Raw genomic sequence first — 18,921 nt, forward strand, 5'->3', positions numbered from 1 at the left:
TGCGCCTCACAGATAATGACAGCGCAAATTGTCAGAAAGAACAGCTTTGGTATGGAAAAAATAACTAAATAATAACATAGACATAACAAAATAATAAACATAGACATTTATGTAAATATATATCTGTTATTCCATATACAGTAATCCCTCGTTTATCATGGTTCATTGGTTCCAGAATTGTCCATGATTTCCGCAAAGTAGGACTTGTTATTTACAAATGGAAAATTGTTGTAGTCAGAGCATGTAAAACCTGTTCACGACCTTCTAAATAACTTTTCTTAGCATTATTAGAGCCCTCTAGGCGTGGAATAAGACCCCTATAGTCACCTTTACACTCCTATTACCCAATATATTAGACATATTTAGAAAAAATAAGCCTTTTAAGACATAAATAACACTCAAGCTTGTGTGTGTGTTGCTGTAAATGTGCTGAGTCGGGGGTGGAGTTGAGTTTTAGCTTGACGTGGGTTACGGCCGCAACGGTAGCCCATGTTAGGGATCATTGTGCCTGTTGTGAGCTCATTCAAATCTGCAAAAAAAGCCTGTTGTTGCGGTGATCAAGTCTGGTAGTGTGTGTCTCACCAAACATTACAGAAACATTACCGACACCAAGTGACAAGGGTAGAATTTTACTTATCAGATTTTTGAATGCATTTTCTGAATGCCTTGTGTTTTTAATTTGTGTTTTACTTAATTTAGCCATTGAAAATGCTTCATTTAGGTAAAAAAATTGTAAAATATGCTTAATTATGCATTTTTTAACTAAACCACAAAACAGCTTTCATCCTTTTTCTATGACGCTTATCTTCATTAGGGTCATGGGGGTATGCTGGAGCCTATCCCAGCTGACTTGTGGGCGAGAGGCGGGGTACACCCTGGACAGGTTGCCTAACCAATCGCAGGGCACATACAGACAAACAACCAATCACTCTCACATTTATACCTTCGGACAATTTAGAGCAGGGGTCACCAACGTGGTGCCCGCGGGCACCAGGTAGCCCCCCATGACCACATGAGATGCCCGCAAGCCTGCTTTTCATTCAGGTTTTCAGTTAATAATGAAAGAACAGTAGAAAGAAATGCATTCTGAAATACAAAACGTGAGTTGTGGACACCAGCATTTTGTTGATGTTCTGGTAAAACAAGCATATTCGCTTTGTTTGGGTTTAAAATAAGCTCTGAAAATAAATGTTACAAAAATGAGTAGCTCTTGGCCATTTTCATTTTGTAAAAGTAGCTCTCACAAGGAAAAACGTTGGTGACCCCTGATTTAGAGTCTCCAGTTAACATAACATTGCGTGTTTTTTGGAATGTGGGAGGAAACCGGAGTACCCGGAGAAACTAACCCACAAAACAGCAAGATTTATGAATGAATATATTTTTGAAAAAGAGCGCTAGAGGGAAGCCGCGGGATTTGAAGCGCAAAGTGGCGAGGGATTACTGTCCTGTATATTGCATTGCGTACAGTTTGATGCTTACCTCATTATAATGAAGCTGGGATTCACATGATGTTGCCTTCTCTGATTCTTTCCAATCCAGCCTTCCTGCACTCTCCTCACCAGCCGGTCTACACAGCTACAAAACATGGCGTAATTGGCTTCACAAGGGTTATGGCTGTAAGACACAACACAACACACAACATAACAAGCGGTGTCAAACCAAAATGTATACTTGAGTGTTTTGTGGGGTGGGAGGTCACTGTCATGTTTTGCAGGACGCGTCCTCTCAGAGCGACTACGGCGTGCGAATCAATGTGCTGTGTCCAGCTTTCGTCGACACCCCTCTGCTGCACTCAGTAGAACAAGAGGAATATATGGGGAAGTTTGTCAAGTTCAAGGACGATTTCAAACGCAGCATGAGCAAGTTTGGAGTTTTACCGTGAGTTTGTTCTCGATGACGCATGCAAACATCATCTTGAAACCTTTATGAAGTGTACAGTCTATACTTAGCTGCCATACAATTGTAAAGGCAGTGGACCCAAGGAGTGGCAGGAACATCAGGCAGGAACCTCAAAAAACTTAAGACACACCTCAACCATCGCCATCGAGGCTACGTAGCAAATGAGGAGGGACCAAATACAGTGGACCCGCACACGAACATGAACACACGTCTTTCTCTTTTCTGTGCTTTCTAAAGATATAAAAACAGGTAAAAAGAGGCAGCCCATTAATACACATAAGGGGACACACCTATTCTGTCTCAAAAACATGCTATTAAAACACCTCCAAAACCTCTCGGAAGGTTTTATGGGTTTATATCCATGCTGTGACCATGTCGTAACAGGTACATTCATGATAACGTGTAATACTTACAGTGTTTTGCCGTACTTTGGTCGCCTACACCTCACATTAACTTTTCCAAACTCAAAAACAATAACACAGCAGCAGTGGCGGCAGCTCCAATATGTAGCGTTACCTTTCAGCAGCGGCCTGATGCATTGTGAGTGAATGTGTGGTGAAGCTAGTCGCTAGCCGGCTAGTAGCCGGTGCGGTGTGTTGCTATGCCAAGAAAGTACTTCTTGGGCGTACCAATGTTAATAACAATAATAATAACAATGTCGCTGTAATTTGGTTAATATGCAGGTCACATTATGTAAATGTAGCGGAGGAGGTTTTCTTCAGGAGGCTTTATAGTCAGAGGAGGTGCGTCCCATTACATGCATCCTTTGCTGCCTCTCTTTTACATCATTAGAACACACAGAGAAGAGAAAGACGTGTGTTCTTGTCTCACGTAAGGACTGTAGATGATGGGCAAAACAAAATTAAAAAAGCGCGTTTTTCCTTCAAACTTATAATAATTAAATTGGAGAGGCTAACTACTTAGCTCGGTAGCTTGTTATGCTTGCGGCGGCTGTTTCTTGCATCCCTGCAGTGATCCCATAGCCTGCGCATTACAGTCGAGCAATGTGTTGTAAATAAAGAATAACAGGAGTGTAAAGGTGACTATAGGGGTGTTATTTCATGTCTACAGGGCTCTAATAATGGTAACAATCATATTTAAAAAGTCAAACAGGTTTTCTATGCTCTAACTATTAAAATATTTATTAAGATTGAATCTTAGGTGGTTGGAACCAACTAAACCAACTAATTGTTACCCATTTATATATACTGTATATATATATATATATATATATATATATATATATAGTATAGTATTGTATTGTATTGTATTTGTATTTGTACTTTATTTATCCCACAGCGGGGAAATTTACTTGTTACAGCAGCAAGCAAGATACATATACAGTATATGTATATACATATATACAGTATATATGTATATACACATATATTCATTTTGTTCAGTAAATAACATTCATTAATTTCATCAAAGTGTACGCATTGCGCCTAATTTTATTTTACACTCAGCTGAGAGCTAGTGAATACATTATACACTTTGTGCGCCCTAGCCTTGCCCAGCTCTCTTGCTTACCATCATGGCGGACTTTCTGCTCCATGGCGTATTACACTCTGTTTCATGAATTTACAGATACAGTAAGTGGACAGTCTTATTATCTAACGTCTTTGCTCATAACATCCGACATGTATTCACTTCCAAAGTAAATCCTTCGATTTAGTGACGGCAGTGTCATGTATTAAATATGTCATGGTCTAGTAGGCAGATGATGCACATGGTTCTTAAGATAGAGATCTGGAAATGAGCGGGGAACCACAGCGGCCTCGTTGTTTACATTCCTGTTTCAGTCGAGTTGCTTATATTGACTTTACTGAGGAATGTTGTTTTGTCTTTTTGGAATTCCATTTCCTTTTAGCTGTATACCCGTTAACCAGCCAAGAAGTGGCTCGTAATACTATTTTGTTTGGCGGCATACACGACTTAGTAAAAAACAGTGGTGGGCGGTGCATTTTGGACTTGGCCTGCAGTGAAGTGACGATCACGTCACAGTTGTACACACCGTCAATAATGTACACAGCATAACAATGCCATCATCTGGAGCAGTCCACAATCAATGTTTATCAGGCAACATGACAAAAACATCAAAAGCTGAAATAAAATCCATCACACTCACCACTCGTAAGCATTGGTCTGGAAGACTTTCAGTGGAATTGGCCAAAAAGCCCTTTCCCAGGCTTACTTATTTACAAAATACATATATAAACTCACTTATTTGTTCATATGACACACTCAGACGATTAACAACACACTGTCTGTTTTCACTCTTTGTGTTGGAACAGGATTAATTAATCCCTGCACTGTTTATGTGATGACGTGTTCAAGCACACTGGTAAATTTGCCTGCTAGCTGGCCTTGTGAGGTGCATCTGAAATCTGATTACTAATAGTGTTCCAAGGAAAACTGCACTTTTTTGGAATTTTGCCCATCAACCACAATCTTTATGTGAGACATGAACACACGTCTTTCTCTTGTCTGTGCATTCTAAAGATATAAAAACTGATTTGAAAAAAAAAAGCTATTAGTGGGACGCGCCTATTCTACCTATAAAGCCTTCTGAAAAAACCTCCAAACCTCCAACAACTCTCCATTACATATAATGTGACCTGCATATTAACCAAGCTACAGCGACATTGTTATTATTATTATTATTATTATTAACATTATTATTAATATTATTAACACGGAAAAGAACTACGTTCTGGCGTAATATCGCCCCGCTACGCTCACCAGCTAGCTACTAGCTGGCTAGCGACTAGCTTCACCACCCTCTCGCTCATAGCGGCGCGTTCACAATGCGTCACGCCACTCCCGAAAGGTGAAGCTACGTATTGGAGCTGCCGCCACTGCTTCTGTGTTTCTGTTTTTGAGTTTGGAAGGGTTAACGCTAGTTGTAGCGTTCGTTTCGATGTTGCTATGTGAAATCAATGCGGCAGGACACACTCTTTACACGCTCGTTTCATGTGCTTATTTGTCAAATGTTTGTTTGGAGTCACTGAATTCTCCCTCACCTGTGTGTTCCAGGCCGTCATCGATAGCTGAAGGCATGATGAGATTGATCACGGACACCAGTCTTAATGGTGCCGTAATGAAGATAACACGCGCCAAAGGAATCCACTTTCACACCTACGAACCCATGTCTGCTTGAGTGTTGGCTAATGGACTCCACCTTGGAAAGGAGAGCAGTAGCGAGCAACCGATTGAGGACAACATGCAGTTGTGTGGAGAGCAGAATCCCCTGGATCTTTGGATTCCGCTGCGCCAATTTGCCTGAACATGACTTAATCATGTAAATACAACTAATTACTATGGTAATAAAGGGATAATTATATGACAATAGCAGCTATTTCTATTGCAACACAAAATGCTAGCCATGCAACCAAAAATGCTGAATGTTTCCAGTGATTTTCGACATCATGTAGCTTCTGTAATTAAGCAGTATTATTCTTAACGACCTGTAACAATTATTATTTAAGAGCTGAGTAATATTTTTACATAAATTAAAAAACCCTGTGGGATTAATTGCATGTGTCATTTCTGAACTTTGATTGCCCTATAAAAAAAAATGTGTAATATCTCAAAAACAAAAGCAGCACAAACATTCGTATTGGTTGCACAAAACAGCACAAACAAGGAGGGAAAAAATGAGACTGTTTTGGTTTCATTCTCAGGGGGATGATTATGTAACAGCCCAAAACTTAAATCGTTAATAACTCCAAAAGTATGACAGCACAAACAGACATTTTAATTGCACAAATCAGCACAAACGAATTGGATTATTTTGGTTTTTGGTTTGAAGCAAATGAGGGGCTCGTTGAACTTTGGTTGACCTATGAAATAAACTGTAATAGCTCAAAAATGACAGCAGCACAAACTTTCATTTTAATTGCATAAAACAGCACAAACGCAGCACAAACGAATTGGACTATTTTGCCGCCGCGACCCCAAAGAGGAGAAGCGGTATAGAAAATGGACGGATGGTTTCATTTGGAGCAAATGGAGAAAAATATGTCGTCAAAATGGTTTGGAAAGTCGCCAGTCACCTCCTAATGCAAGATAAAAGGTGGAGGCCGGAGGCGAGTCCAGATGTAATTATTACACTGTTTAGATTTTCAGAGGCGCTGATCAAGATACAACATAAAAAATATATTATTTTGATGAAGTGATGGCCAATTTTAAATTAACACTAAAAACGTTTTTTTTGTATTTCCTAACATAATTAAGGTGTTTTTACTCACTTTTTTTCTCTGTCATCGTATGCAAATAATACGTAAATGATGTAGGACAACCAATAGCTACTTTTCTTACTGAGAAGTTGGGAACAGTGACTGCAAGGTATGGGGGGTCTGAGGATGGTAATTGGACACTAGTCTTTTTTTTTTTTTGGTGTGATGTTTTTTTCAAGGGTGCCCGAATCCCTGGCGGCTCTCCTGATCAGGGAGTAATAAACTGAGACATTTGTTTTACTGTTCACTAGCATGGCAGATGTCAAATTTATACACAATCTCAGTGAAATTAATTGTAATGCTAGTTTTTGATAGGACAACAATTGATTCATTATAATTAAGAGGTGATTAAGTGCCTTTCTCCTTAACTACTGTGTCTGCTTTCTTTCTTTTCATGGAGCGTGCAAGGTGAATATTGCAATGCCATTGTGCTGCTGTCCTCGCCGTCTTCATACTGCTGCGACTGAACTCTCATTTTACGATATCATCGTGGGAAGAAAACAAAACCAGCCATGGAATCATACATTTATTTCAGTATTCTTTCTAAACTCGTTCTTTTTAAAGGTGATGAATACTGTAATGTAGAGACGAAACACATTTCATATTTCCTTCAAAAGAATAAGCGATGATTCTGACACAGTGACTAAAAAACAGGAACTTAAAAAAATGTTATCTCTGTAGAATCACAAATACATGAAATGATTTCACGTTTGTTGGCTCAGTCGTATTTTGCCAGTGATAACACTTGTATCTTTTCTCATGGTTGTGTTTTGTCGGTGCAGTGTGTGTTAGAAGGGGTTGATGCGAACTCCTGTTCCTAGTGGGGAGAAGGGGTTGACTTTTGCCCACATTAAAGCGTCATTCAGGGAAATTGCTGATTTGCCATCTTCAAGTAGAAATACGGGACCCTGTATGCAAAAGAGCATCACACAGAGTTAACACTTACACGCATCTCATGGCAATGTACAATCAACACATCTAACTCGACAAAGGTAATAACCAGGAAAACGATTGCCAAAAATATGTCTTGATTATCCGGCCAAACATTTTGCCTATCAAACTAGTAGAGTGACCAATCGTCTTATTCACCCAGGACATAACCTGTTTTCACATCCTATCCTAGACATTTTTTTTAGAAAGTGATGAAAATGTCCTGGTTTTTATTGTTTTTCATAACATTGACCAACATTAGGACACACTGCAGCATAATATTATTTTATATTTTCTAGTTCATCCGGTAAGTCTTGAAAAGAGAAGGTATTATTTTCTTACAAGCCGATTTTTCTGATACGGTGTAACAATTTTCAATCCATACTTTCACGACGGCGTGTTAAGGCCACATTGGAAAAAAAAATCGGAGATTTACGTCTTTATAAGACGTACATTTACAGAACTAGAAGTCATACATTTACGAGAATAAGGTTGTGAATTTACGAGAAAAAAAGTCGTAATATTATCTTTTCCCGAGGTCAAGGGTCACATATCCCCCCTTTTCATAGCTGTCTCGGGCAATGCCGGTTACGCCAAAGTATTCAAATAATCGGAGATTTCGAGAATAATTTACGTCGTAAAAATCGTAACTTTATGTTACAGGCATTGCCTAAGACAGCTAAGGGGGGACCTTTAGCCTTGGGCATGCGGAGGAGTGGGGTAAGGAAGGCTAGACATGCTAACCTGTTTATGCTCAACTGCTCTGTTTTGCTGCTACGTTATAAATAAAAGCTTGCCTGATGCAAGAGGAACGTTTCCTTCCTTCCTGAAGAGCTCTGTTTTCCCTCTGACACGTAATATTACGACTTTATTCTCATAAATTTACGATTTTATTCTAAAAATCTCAGTTGTTTTTTTTTTCATGACAAAAAATGACAAGGTATCTTTGGGTCAACTTCCAGTATTATTTGAGTATCTCCCTGCTCACTCTAAACAAGTCTGTTTGCCTGTGTATCATTCCGTGGACTCGAGTGCCCAAAAAAAGAATCGCACACGCTGGTGAGTCAGTCTTGTGTTACTAGTCCAACTCTGTTCCTGACGTGTCTTTATTAAAAAACGTGCATGTTAGCGTGCTATCAACTCCCTCCCAGAACACACTGTCCCCCAGCTCCGTCGCCCGTCTATGATGCCATCACCGGTCGACTCTGTAGTTCTTTGCTAACTAACGGTTACGCCACAAGTCTCTGCTTTTTGTGTATTGAGCACAGCTGCAAAATAACCCACCAGAAGGCCAAAGAAAGTGCCAGCACTTTGATGTGGAAGGTTAGAAACGCTACTGATTTCAGGAAATAACTCATAGCAAAATACAAAGGTGGTGTCCATGTGGTCTACTTCCCTCCTCCCGCACTGCTCATCACCGTCTTTGCTAAAAGGTCTTCAATAAAGGTAAAAGTGATGTTTAATGTTATATGTATTTCACATTGTTGTCTGCATTTAAAACGATCATTAAAAACGTGTTTGTGCTAATATATTTGGGGGTCTGGAATGGAATTATTAGATTTAAATCAATTCTAATGGGAAAAATGTATTCCGTTTTCGACGTACCCTTTGCAACGGATTAATAACGAAAACTGAGATATCACTGTATTTACATTTGTACGGGCAACAGGCGTTCATTAATACGATCTGCCCCTTTTATATCAACAAAATGAAATATGTGCCTCCATTAGAGGGGCCTGTGTTTGAGTTTGTGTTGTTTCGAGCTTGCAGGTGTACCTGATGCAAGTTGATAAGACCAGCCAATGAACAGACGCACACACCTGTATTCTGTGTCCAGTGAAACAGGAAAGCTGAACATCGGAGTGGCTCGGCAAATTGGAACCTGTCACGTAATCAGCACCACACAGGACTAATGGAGGCAGGAGAGGAGAGGTTTGTTTGATTTTAGTCACATTTTTGAGGTTAGGGACTGTTATTACCTGCGCTGACAGGCAGGATTCTCCTCTCAAGGCATTGGAAGGTTTCTTTTTGACTCTCTGATGGTGGGCTATTAAAAAGCAGACAGACATGAATGAGTAAAACAACACAGTAATGCACCGTTGCAGTACTGTTGCACTGTGTTTAATATGCACCACTAGAAACAAGGGAAGTTGGAGAACAAAAAAATTCCCAAGACGGAACAATAAACCAACATAAAGTAGTTTGCAGACTGCAGGAAACAACCAAAGCAGTCCCAGCTTAAAGGCATAGTTCGGATTTTATGACAAGAAGTTGTATGACATCCCCATCAGCAGTGTAGTGATCTAGCCCCCACTTCGTCCCGTGAGCCGAGTTCTGGTCGGATTTCAGTGATGTGGAACGTAGTTCCGGTCAGTTGGTGGGGCCTACTTAATTCTCAAAACAATATGCGTTCAAAAGAGTAATATATTTGCACCACAAAAATGCCTCCGCTGCACTCTGTGTGTTTCACAATGTTTCCATGCGCGGATTAAGACGTTATGACTGCACCATCGCGTCGCAGCGGTGCCGTCGGAACAGACACCACCTTGGTCCTTTGCTATGAGTTATTTCTTGAATTCAACAGTGTTTCTCACCTTCTTTACCAAAATGCAACTTTCTTTTGACTCCATTTTGAGTTATTGCCGTGAGAAACACTTGCCAACAGCCCTCAACGAAGGTAAGAGAACAATAATCCCTCGTTTAGCTTGGTTAATTGGTGATAAGCCAATTTCCGCAACGTTTACAAATGGAATATTTTTGTAGTTAGAGCATAGAAAACCTGTTTACGACCTTCTACATACAGTTTTTAACATTAGAGCCCTGTAGACATGAAATAACACCCCCATAGTCACCTTTACACTCATATTACCCAATATAGCGACATGCGAACAGAAATAACAATCAACTGTTGCCCTCTATTCCACTTATGACGAGCATCTTGAGCTGGATGGCTAGCAATCTGCACAGAACCTATACAGGTTGCCGCAGTGTGATGTCTGCTTTTTACATCACAAAGTATGATCGTTTATATGTACTGTACTAATTATGTCTCCAATAGCCACACAGTTGTTAGTTTCTCTCCACATTCATGAGCGAACCAGCGACAATTTAGATGGTAGCTAAAGTTACAACCACCGAACATGGATTTAGTAGTGCAGTAGCTAGTAGCTGTTCTTACCTTGAACTTTGCTTACAGCAAACATTTTGCAATTTCTACACAAACATGACCCACTTATCCACAATCAATTCCAGGTTACATCGCGCTGTGGAGACCGACGCTCGCGCAAAACGCTCACTTCACTCTGGCAGCACAAACATGCAACAGAGAAAAGTTTCCAATTGCATAATCTAAGTATGGTAATCACGTTTTTTAAAAGACAAACACGGCCTACTTAAGGTGTTAACAAAAGCTAGTTTTAAGCCAGTTCATGTTGTCTTTTTGAGTGCATGTAAACGTACTGATTGACGTGCATCCTAACATAAAGAGCGGGGGGGGCATTGTTATCTTACAACAATGTCGATAGGATGTCCATGACCTTTACACTCGACCCAGACTGTGCCCGACATCTTCAACTGTGCTCTCGATAGGATCAAATAAGGGAATACACTTGACAGACTGTCTCCATGTTGCATTTTCATTTATTTTGTCATGAATGTGAGTTTTGTTTGCAGCAGAAGATATACTCCTTGTACCTCATGACATGTGATGTGTGTGTGTGTGTGTGTGTGTGTTAACCTACTTGCTGTTACTTTGAGTGCATGCCTGCCAGGCATCCAGCTCCGTCGACAGCTGCTCAATCTTCAGAGGAAGACTCACTTCTCTCCGCTTTAGCAACTGGCTGTGTAACAGAGAGTGGCAGAGTATGCGCAGACATGCTGTTGTTATTATTTAGCATCTTAACATTAAAATGAACCCGTACTGCTGTCAGATGGGGTAACTGTCTTCACACGTTGAGGAGGGCTGTAGAGCTGTGTAGGATTATGCTACTTTGCTCAATGGCATCTTGGCAGTGCTCAAGCTTTGTAGCTAAAACAGCTAAAAAGGCTGCTAGCCTGTTTATTTAGATTTTGATGAAAATAAGATAATTATTTATAGTTAAAAAAGTGCAACTTAGTTTTGCAGCGGATTCACTAAAAATAAACAACTAATAATGATTACAGCAAATACTGTATATAGTAATATTTCTCCACTGATCAGTGTTATAAAAGGTATTTTAGGTATGGTTCTAATCAGTGGTGTGCAGTCAGGGCCAGCAAAGCCTTCTCTGCTGGCCTAACCACTGTCAGAAGCACTGACCTACATTTTACATTTTCTTAAATAAAAATAAAAATGTCCTTATCAAAAAAAGGGTAGTGTGGAGCGTGCCCGTTTGCGTTTCTCAGCATGTCGTCCATATAATGTTCGCAGAATCTAAGAATGTGACGTCATTCTTCTTGCTGATCGGATAATAAACTGCTTAGAAAAGTTACACAGTACTCTGCTGCACCTAATGGGGGCGTACGTGTAAGTCTGACTCTAAAGGTGTGCCTCACCAGCCATGAACCTTGTCGCACGTTAGCGGATGAGACTGGTAACTCTGTCATGGTGCGGCCATGGTTCCACAATGATGTCAGGAGCTTTTTTGATTTGCCAAAATCTCATGTTCAAGCTGGGTTTTGCAACAAAGTCATATTGTATGTGTCCGTGCAGGATGTCTATTTTTCTATTCTATTCTATTTTTGTATCATTTTCACAAAATACAACATAACTCGGAATTGTGTAAAACATTCTTGCACTTTACTTTCCTGTGTACAGCAAGGCACCCAACTCCTGTATAGCTCAGAGCTCTCATTAAAAGGATAACAAGAAACAGAAGAGAATACTTCACTTTGGTTAAAAAAAAAAAAAACTCAAATACTTCTTAGTCTCATTTATTTTCTAATTAACTGAGAAACATTTGAGTTCTTATCTTTTATCTGTATGTATGAAATACATGCAACCTGTCCTTCTCTGGAAAAGTTTGGTCACTTTGTTGTAAAAGTCCCATCACCTCCTGGTGAGCTTGTATATAAAATCCTCAATCTTGGCAGTGAAATTCATTCATTCATTCATTCAGCAAAGCACAAAAAATATCTTTCATGCATATGACTTTCTGCTGTCTTTTCCTCTCTATGGAAGGACAGCAGTGACAAGCACATTCGAGTTCACGCACACCCCCACCCTTTCAGGATGAAGCGAGTACTGCAGGAGCCTCCCGTATGACATTTCTATGTATTGTATTGTCTGATTAGCAACAATAATGATGTCACACTTGCATTAAAGACATTACACGGGCTGTAGAAAGTCATGGTACATACAGTAACAAATGTTTCTGCAACATTATATTATTGGCCACATGCTGACAAACACAAACCGGCAGGCGCCACGATCCAACTCCCTGCACTCGCGGCAGCCTCATCTTAAGTTTCTGCTGTGTATTTGGTCAAGAAATGGCCATATTCAGCCGATTTTAGTTAAGAACATGTTAAAAACAATTGTATACATAAGAAAATATTTTTTTATATAGTTCAAAGGGCAAATCTTAATATTTTCTGTTCCACCATAATACTTTTTTTTATTTTTCATCATCACAAGTGAGGGTCTGCCTCACCCGCTTCAACTGATTGCACGTCACTGAAAATACCTGGTATATTCATAGAGTGCAGGTACGATGCTTGCGTACTGTCTCCGTATAGCCAGCAGACCTCCGATGTAACCACACAGGATCAACAGCTCACTGCGAGCTCTACACACACATATATATCCACAAGAAGACATTGACAAGGTATGGAACGTAACCATGTATAGAAGTAAGAATCAATATATTGATAACTAAAAAGCTTACTCGGTGAACTTGGGCATGAGGAGGTGGTCAGTTCTAATATAGCTCAGCAGGTCAAGGATTGGATGAACACTGTCCACGATCCAATCAGATCCACTGAGCTGCTCTGATGGGAATGAAAGGAAAATGTTTTCTTCAAGTAAGCAATACTATTTTCATGCATATTTAATGTACAGGTAACAAATGTTATCATTGTAATGTTATTTCATTTCTCTCATTGGGTTAATACAGTAAAAATCATACAGTATATTACAAAAAAAGATCTATCTATAGGTTTTCATATTTTTAGCTTGCACTTTGTGGGATTAAAAAAAAAGTTTCTCTTGACCACAGGTATCTCAAACATTACACAATGCATATTATTCAAAATCCACAAGGGTCTTTTCTACAGTATATGGTGGAACCTTGGTTAGCGTCATGAATCCGTTCAAGAAGGTCTGACTAACCGAAATGTACTCTAACCAAATCCATTTTTCCCATAAGAAATAATGCAAATCCAATTAATCTCTTCCAGAAAGCCAAAAATGTTAACACAAACCCCTGTTTTATAGTTTTAATTACTGTAATTTCCAGTGTATAAGCTTAACTTCATTTAATAGCTAACACTACAGTTCCCATGATGCTTAGAGTGCAGCTTCAGAAGAAGCAAAGCGGATGCTAATAGCACGTTTTGAAGTCTTATGCAGGGATCGTGTTTTGATCTGACAAATCTTAGTCTAAGTAAGTTGGATCAAGTGTAGAATTACTACAGCTTCTACAGCTGTGGCAACAGCAACTGTCACTATTGTAATTATTGTATTGATTTAGCATAGGTTGATTGGTCATGCCTGGAAAGTGGAGGCGCACGGATGACATCACATAAAGGCGACTGTTGCTGTGATACGTTGTACTCAAATTTTGTGTTTAATAACGTCCGCTCCAAAAGAGTACATGTTCGTGAGTTTTTGTCTTAGCAAAGAGTGACTATAGACACCCTATACTCTGGAACGCTATACTATCACCAACAGGGTTTCGAAAGGCTGGACTGCTGCGTGATGAAGAGGAAAACTCAAGCTAAAGTGATAATTTAGGCTACTTTTTAAGTAGCCATGATACACGCACTGTTTACCCAGCCGTATTCCATGCACTTAATCAAATTATTTAATCAAAACTTTAAAAAAGTCTGTCTTTGTAACATCTTTCTGTGTAGTAAATATCCCAGAGCCAAAGTCATACACAGTCAACTGTTGATGACATCATAGACAGGGGACGGAGCTGACTTCCACTTCCTGTTTCCATGTATTAGCAAACTAATAGGATGCTAACAGGGACGTTTTGTGAAAAATACATTAAGAACAGAGTTGCACTCAAGCAGTGTATTACACAACAAGACGTGTGCCATATTGTACGCTAACTGGAGAATACATGCAAACTGAGGCAAAACACTGCCGTAAATTTTCAACGTTAACCAAAAAAGACGCTAACCGGGGCGTATGCTAACCAAAGTTCCACTATCAGCCGAGGAACACATGATCCGTCTGACACTTGAGCTCAGCAATAATTTGAGTTGATATCATTTATATTGTTGGGATATGACATTCATATATCACTGCGGGAGATCATTCAACATTAGCCCCGATATTCCTTGATGTGAATGCAGCCACGTTTTTATGATATTTGTACTACTGTGGAATGTGCAGACACACAAGTGTCAATACCTTTGACACGATCTATCCCTATCTTCAGGGCGTTTTCAGGTTCAGAGGTCAGAAGGTGAAATTTAACGGCGGAAAACAGATCTCCGTCACACATGGCTTCCTCTGCCAAAGCTTTACACTCCTCTAATGACGGAAGGGAGCACTGAAATGACAAACAAGACACAGTCATCATTCAGTTGTATGTGTTACACTTTAAATGCCAATAAACATCAGCGTGTACTCAACAAAAATAACAATGTTCTCTCAAACATTTTTAGTTACCACCTCTGGTGGCAAAATTGTTTGGGCATTCCAGCATTTGGTCCAAGGCTCTTTAATCAGCATCAGTGAATTGATCACTTTTGCAAAACTGATACAAATGTGGCTCATACATTTGAGGTATAAGGATTATTTTGAATTGGCTGTTGGGCCACTCACCTTTTCATGTAACTGGTTGATTTCTGCAGTACTTCCTGTGAAAAATGCACACACCTTTGCAAGTAAAATATGGTTCTCAGGAATCATTCGAAGTATATCAGTTGAGAGCTCCCTATATGTAAACAGCAAAGATAAATCAGCCAGTGAAAATGTTTTACTGCACAATGTTATGTCAACCACAAATGTACATGAAATTCATCAGATATTTAATATCACAAGAAGTAGTGCTGGGCCTTTAAAAATGTCAAGATATTGTAATTAATGCGGGAGCAACCACCATTGATCGGGCCGTAACACCACTGGAAATTCCTTTCAGTAAGTTCATAAAGAAAATAATAAATAAATGTCACCTATAGAGATTACACATAATCAAAAGTACTAATACTGGAACTATAGATATACTTGTATCAATACTGTAAGGCAGTGGTTTTCAATTATTTTCTGTTATCCCCCCAGGGGACAGAAATGTTTTTACGACCCCGGGATTTGAAATACTATTGAGAAACTGATCATATCTATTTATGTATCTGTACTGTACAGACTGGACATCTGCCCGCCCCACTATTTGAGAAGCACTGCTGTAAGGAGACCTACCATGTCGGCTGGGTCATGTACTTCCTGGCCAGGAGCTCAAGACAGTAGGCTGTGCTCTGATCCACTGCCTCTCCAAGAACTATACCCATACATGCAGCCAGCTCCAGCTCATTACCTCTGATCAGACTAGACATGGCCAGCTAGAAAAACCCACACACACAACAGAGGCTTTCAAAATCACAGAAAGTCTTCCTCTGAGAAGCCAAACTGCAGCCACCCACAGGCCTCACACCCCTGCTAAGAACATATAGCATATGACATATTGTCTTAAACCTGCACAATCTCATTTGTAGACACTTGAAGAGTTGAAGTTGAAGTTGCCATGTATGTGGAACTGTGCTAATAGCTTTTATTAACAACTGTGATACATACAGTGTGCCATAAGGTGAATACACCCCTTTCAGTTCTGCAAATATTTGATAATGTCTTTTCATGGGACGACACTTAAAGTAGTCGTGCACAACTTGGATAACAGTGTAAATTAACTTGCGTGTGTTGTCATTTCCTGTGTGGATGGACTGAAAGGAGCTCTGCACCGACCTCAAGGTTTTGAACAGTGGCGATTGCTGTACGACTGCAAGGGAAGCTAAGCTTCCCCTAAAATGTCCATAAACAAAAAAAATGGTGAAATAGGTACTGCTGTACATTTCATAACTAAATATGCGCTAGAATACCTTCATCTGTTCAGAATCAGCTACTTATTACTGGTAACTGACACAACTTCTCATTCATCCCCGCAGCGCCACGCCGCTTTTACACTCAGACGCTGAGCGTCTACTGACTTCGATTGGGAAGCGTAGAGTGGGTTGTTGTGGGTTGCTGGGCTTTGCCCCGCCCATCGGACGTTGAGCGTCTCAGGGGGTCTTATGGGGCAGTGGGCTGGCCCGAACGCTCGGCTTCTGCATGATGACTGGATGATCTGTATGAGGCGGAATCCCTTTTTGATTGACAGTGAAATCAGCGAATCAGCAATCTTGAAGTATAAACCTCCACTGGAGCATTTTCCAGGTTTTTTATTCCGTTGCTCTGAACTGATCCGGAGACTTGATCGATCCCCAGCGGCTTTGTTTGTTGAAAAACGACTAGCGTTGTGTTTGGCGACTCTCTTCTGTCACTCTGCGGTTTCTTTCCCCAATGAGCAGCGGCAGCTGCAGAGCTTCTCCTCCCCTTCACTATCACTCACACTCACAGCCGGTCACTAGGTAGCCTTGCGCGGCAGCTCCAGCTGCTAGCAAGCTGCACATCATGGCAGATACTAGAATTTATATATAAATAAATAAACACATTTATGATGTAAGCCGGAAAAAAAATTGCTTCCCATCCTTGAATGACCAGCAGCTGCCACTGATTTTGAATTATTTTGGCACTTTATTATTTTAACTCCTTCTTGCTTTTATTATCTTTTTTTTTAAACCTTCATTTCTTTCCACACAGGAAGTGAACAAAATGTAAATGACAAAATGTAGGCCAGTGAAATATTGTAAGTATCAACATGTAACCGTTATGGCGTGAATGAATTAGGATTAAATATAAGCTCTGCTTCTTCATACTCCTTTTCAGGCATGATGTTCATTAATGTAATTTGTTAGCATGTCTGAAATAAACATACAAATAAACACACCATACCATACTGTCCTTTCAAAATAAATCAATACACAACAGTTAATGTCTAAACAGCTGGCAACAAAGGTGAGAACACCCTTAAGTTAACTCGTACAAATTGCGTCCAATTAGCCATTTTTACTCCCTTTGTCATGTGACTCGTGTTAGGTCTCAGGTGTGAATGGGGAGCTGGTATGTTAAATTTGGTGTTATCGCTCTCACTCCCATACTGATAACTGGAAGTTCAACATGGCGCCTCATGGCAAAGAACTCTGAGGATGTGAGAAAAAGAATAGTTGCTCTACATAAAAATGTTAAATTGAGCTGAGGGGTGGAGGGGGTAGTCAGAGCATATGCTGCACTCTGCATCAAATTGGTCTGCATGGCTCTCATCTCAGAAGGGAGCATACTTAAATATGATGCACAAGAGAACCTTCAAACAGTTTGCTGACGACAGACTAAGGACATGGATTAGTGGAAGCATGTCAAGCGTGTGAGGAGTGTGTCTTGTCTCCAGTCAAGCATGGTGCCCTCCCTTGGTAAGGTTAGTAACAGGGCAGTATTCCAACAAGATAAGGAGTCCAAACACACCTCCAAGATGACCACGGCCTTGCTAAAGAAGCTGAGGGTAAAGATGATGGACCTAAACCCTATTTAGCATCTGTAGGGCATCCTTGAACGGAAGGTGGAGGAGTGCAAGGTGTCCATGTCGTCATGGAGACCTGAAAAAGGATTCCAGAGGCAACCTGTGATGTTCTAATAAGCTCCATGCCCAAGAGAGTTAAGACAGTGTTGGAGAATAATGCTATCCACACTAAATATTCATACCTCAAACACAATTTAGGCATTTTCAGGATGTGTGTTGAGTTATTTTGAGGGACAGTAAATTTGCACTATCCAAGCTGTACACTGACTACTTTACATTGTATCCAAGTGTCATTTCTTTCGTGTTGACCCATAAAAATATAGCATAACATATTTGCAGAAATGTGAGGGAGTGTACTGCCGTTTGTGACATACAGTACATACAATTGATACATGTGAGCTGGTAAGATTTATTTGGATTCATGAAGCATATGCAAAGGTCAGCATCATTCTTTTCAATAGTTGGTCATTTATTGAGTAATTTCCTTTTTTGATTTGGCTTTAATGTACATGCAGCATCCATAAATTTAATTAACGGTCACATGCACACTCACACGTTTGTACCTTGACATTGTCCACTGCTAGGTGGCAGCATGCAGCCAGGACAGAGCGGCCATCCTGGAAATACCACTCAGCCAGTTGTCCACATACCTTATGAAGAAGACTGGGTAAAAAAAAAAAAAAACGTTCTTATTTATCTAGACAGGACATTTGAACCACAGATTTGTATGAAGTATAAAATGTTCACATCCCCTTAATATTTCAAACACTTTTAATTGCTGGGTTTCAACCACATGACCAAGAGGCAGTTCGCGTCACTGAGCAGACAGGGAGCAGGCATAAGATACGGCCACATACACACTCAGTATGTTTGTGCTATATCTTGGAGGTTAAAGCAAATAACGGTGCATCTCGTTGAAATGATTTGCTTCAATTGTGTAAGTGTACATGGTGTCATGCATGACGACATAAAATTGTTGAAAACGAGACGATCGAAAAGCAGAGAAAGCTTATCTCAGCATCAGACATAATGAAAAT

General features: G+C 40.0%; 2 protein-coding genes and 1 long non-coding RNA gene across 7 annotated transcripts in view; 1 reads left to right on the forward strand and 2 right to left on the reverse strand.

Annotated features, from left to right (window-relative positions):
• The window catches only part of LOC129182966 (uncharacterized), a 25,373-nt gene extending 23,247 nt beyond the window's left edge, over positions 1-2,126 (reverse strand). Inside the window, exon 1 of the long non-coding RNA XR_008570730.1 lies at positions 1,480-2,126. This is a non-coding gene — a long non-coding RNA (uncharacterized LOC129182966). The remainder of the gene's footprint in view (positions 1-1,479) is intronic.
• The window catches only part of hpgd (15-hydroxyprostaglandin dehydrogenase), a 19,189-nt gene extending 13,730 nt beyond the window's left edge, over positions 1-5,459 (forward strand). The window contains exons 5-7 of one of the 2 annotated variants that reach the window (XR_008570726.1): positions 1,540-1,616; positions 1,695-1,878; positions 4,936-5,459. Coding sequence is in view for 1 of the 2 variants with exons in the window: in XM_054779666.1 (XP_054635641.1) it covers positions 1,540-1,616; positions 1,715-1,878; positions 4,936-5,059 (365 nt within the window). In the remaining variant the exon portion in view is untranslated. The remainder of the gene's footprint in view (positions 1-1,539; positions 1,617-1,694; positions 1,879-4,935) is intronic. The other variant, XM_054779666.1, reaches the window with a different exon arrangement.
• Positions 5,460-6,650: 1,191 nt separating this feature from the next.
• The window catches only part of wdr17 (WD repeat domain 17), a 36,183-nt gene continuing 23,912 nt past the window's right edge, over positions 6,651-18,921 (reverse strand). For 3 of the 4 annotated variants that reach the window (XM_054779656.1, XM_054779654.1, XM_054779653.1), the window contains 10 exons: positions 18,448-18,547; positions 15,637-15,776; positions 15,043-15,154; positions 14,626-14,767; positions 12,932-13,034; positions 12,731-12,832; positions 10,808-10,906; positions 9,047-9,114; positions 8,888-8,976; positions 6,651-7,045 (listed from right to left, as the gene is read on the reverse strand). In XM_054779656.1, the coding sequence (XP_054635631.1) occupies positions 6,926-7,045; positions 8,888-8,976; positions 9,047-9,114; positions 10,808-10,906; positions 12,731-12,832; positions 12,932-13,034; positions 14,626-14,767; positions 15,043-15,154; positions 15,637-15,776; positions 18,448-18,547 (1,075 nt within the window). In that variant the 3' untranslated portion in view covers positions 6,651-6,925. The remainder of the gene's footprint in view (positions 7,046-8,887; positions 8,977-9,046; positions 9,115-10,807; positions 10,907-12,730; positions 12,833-12,931; positions 13,035-14,625; positions 14,768-15,042; positions 15,155-15,636; positions 15,777-18,447; positions 18,548-18,921) is intronic. The other variant, XM_054779655.1, reaches the window with a different exon arrangement.

The sequence above is a fragment of the Dunckerocampus dactyliophorus genome, chromosome 6 (assembly GCF_027744805.1).
Source record: "Dunckerocampus dactyliophorus isolate RoL2022-P2 chromosome 6, RoL_Ddac_1.1, whole genome shotgun sequence".
Lineage (NCBI taxonomy): Eukaryota > Metazoa > Chordata > Actinopteri > Syngnathiformes > Syngnathidae > Dunckerocampus > Dunckerocampus dactyliophorus.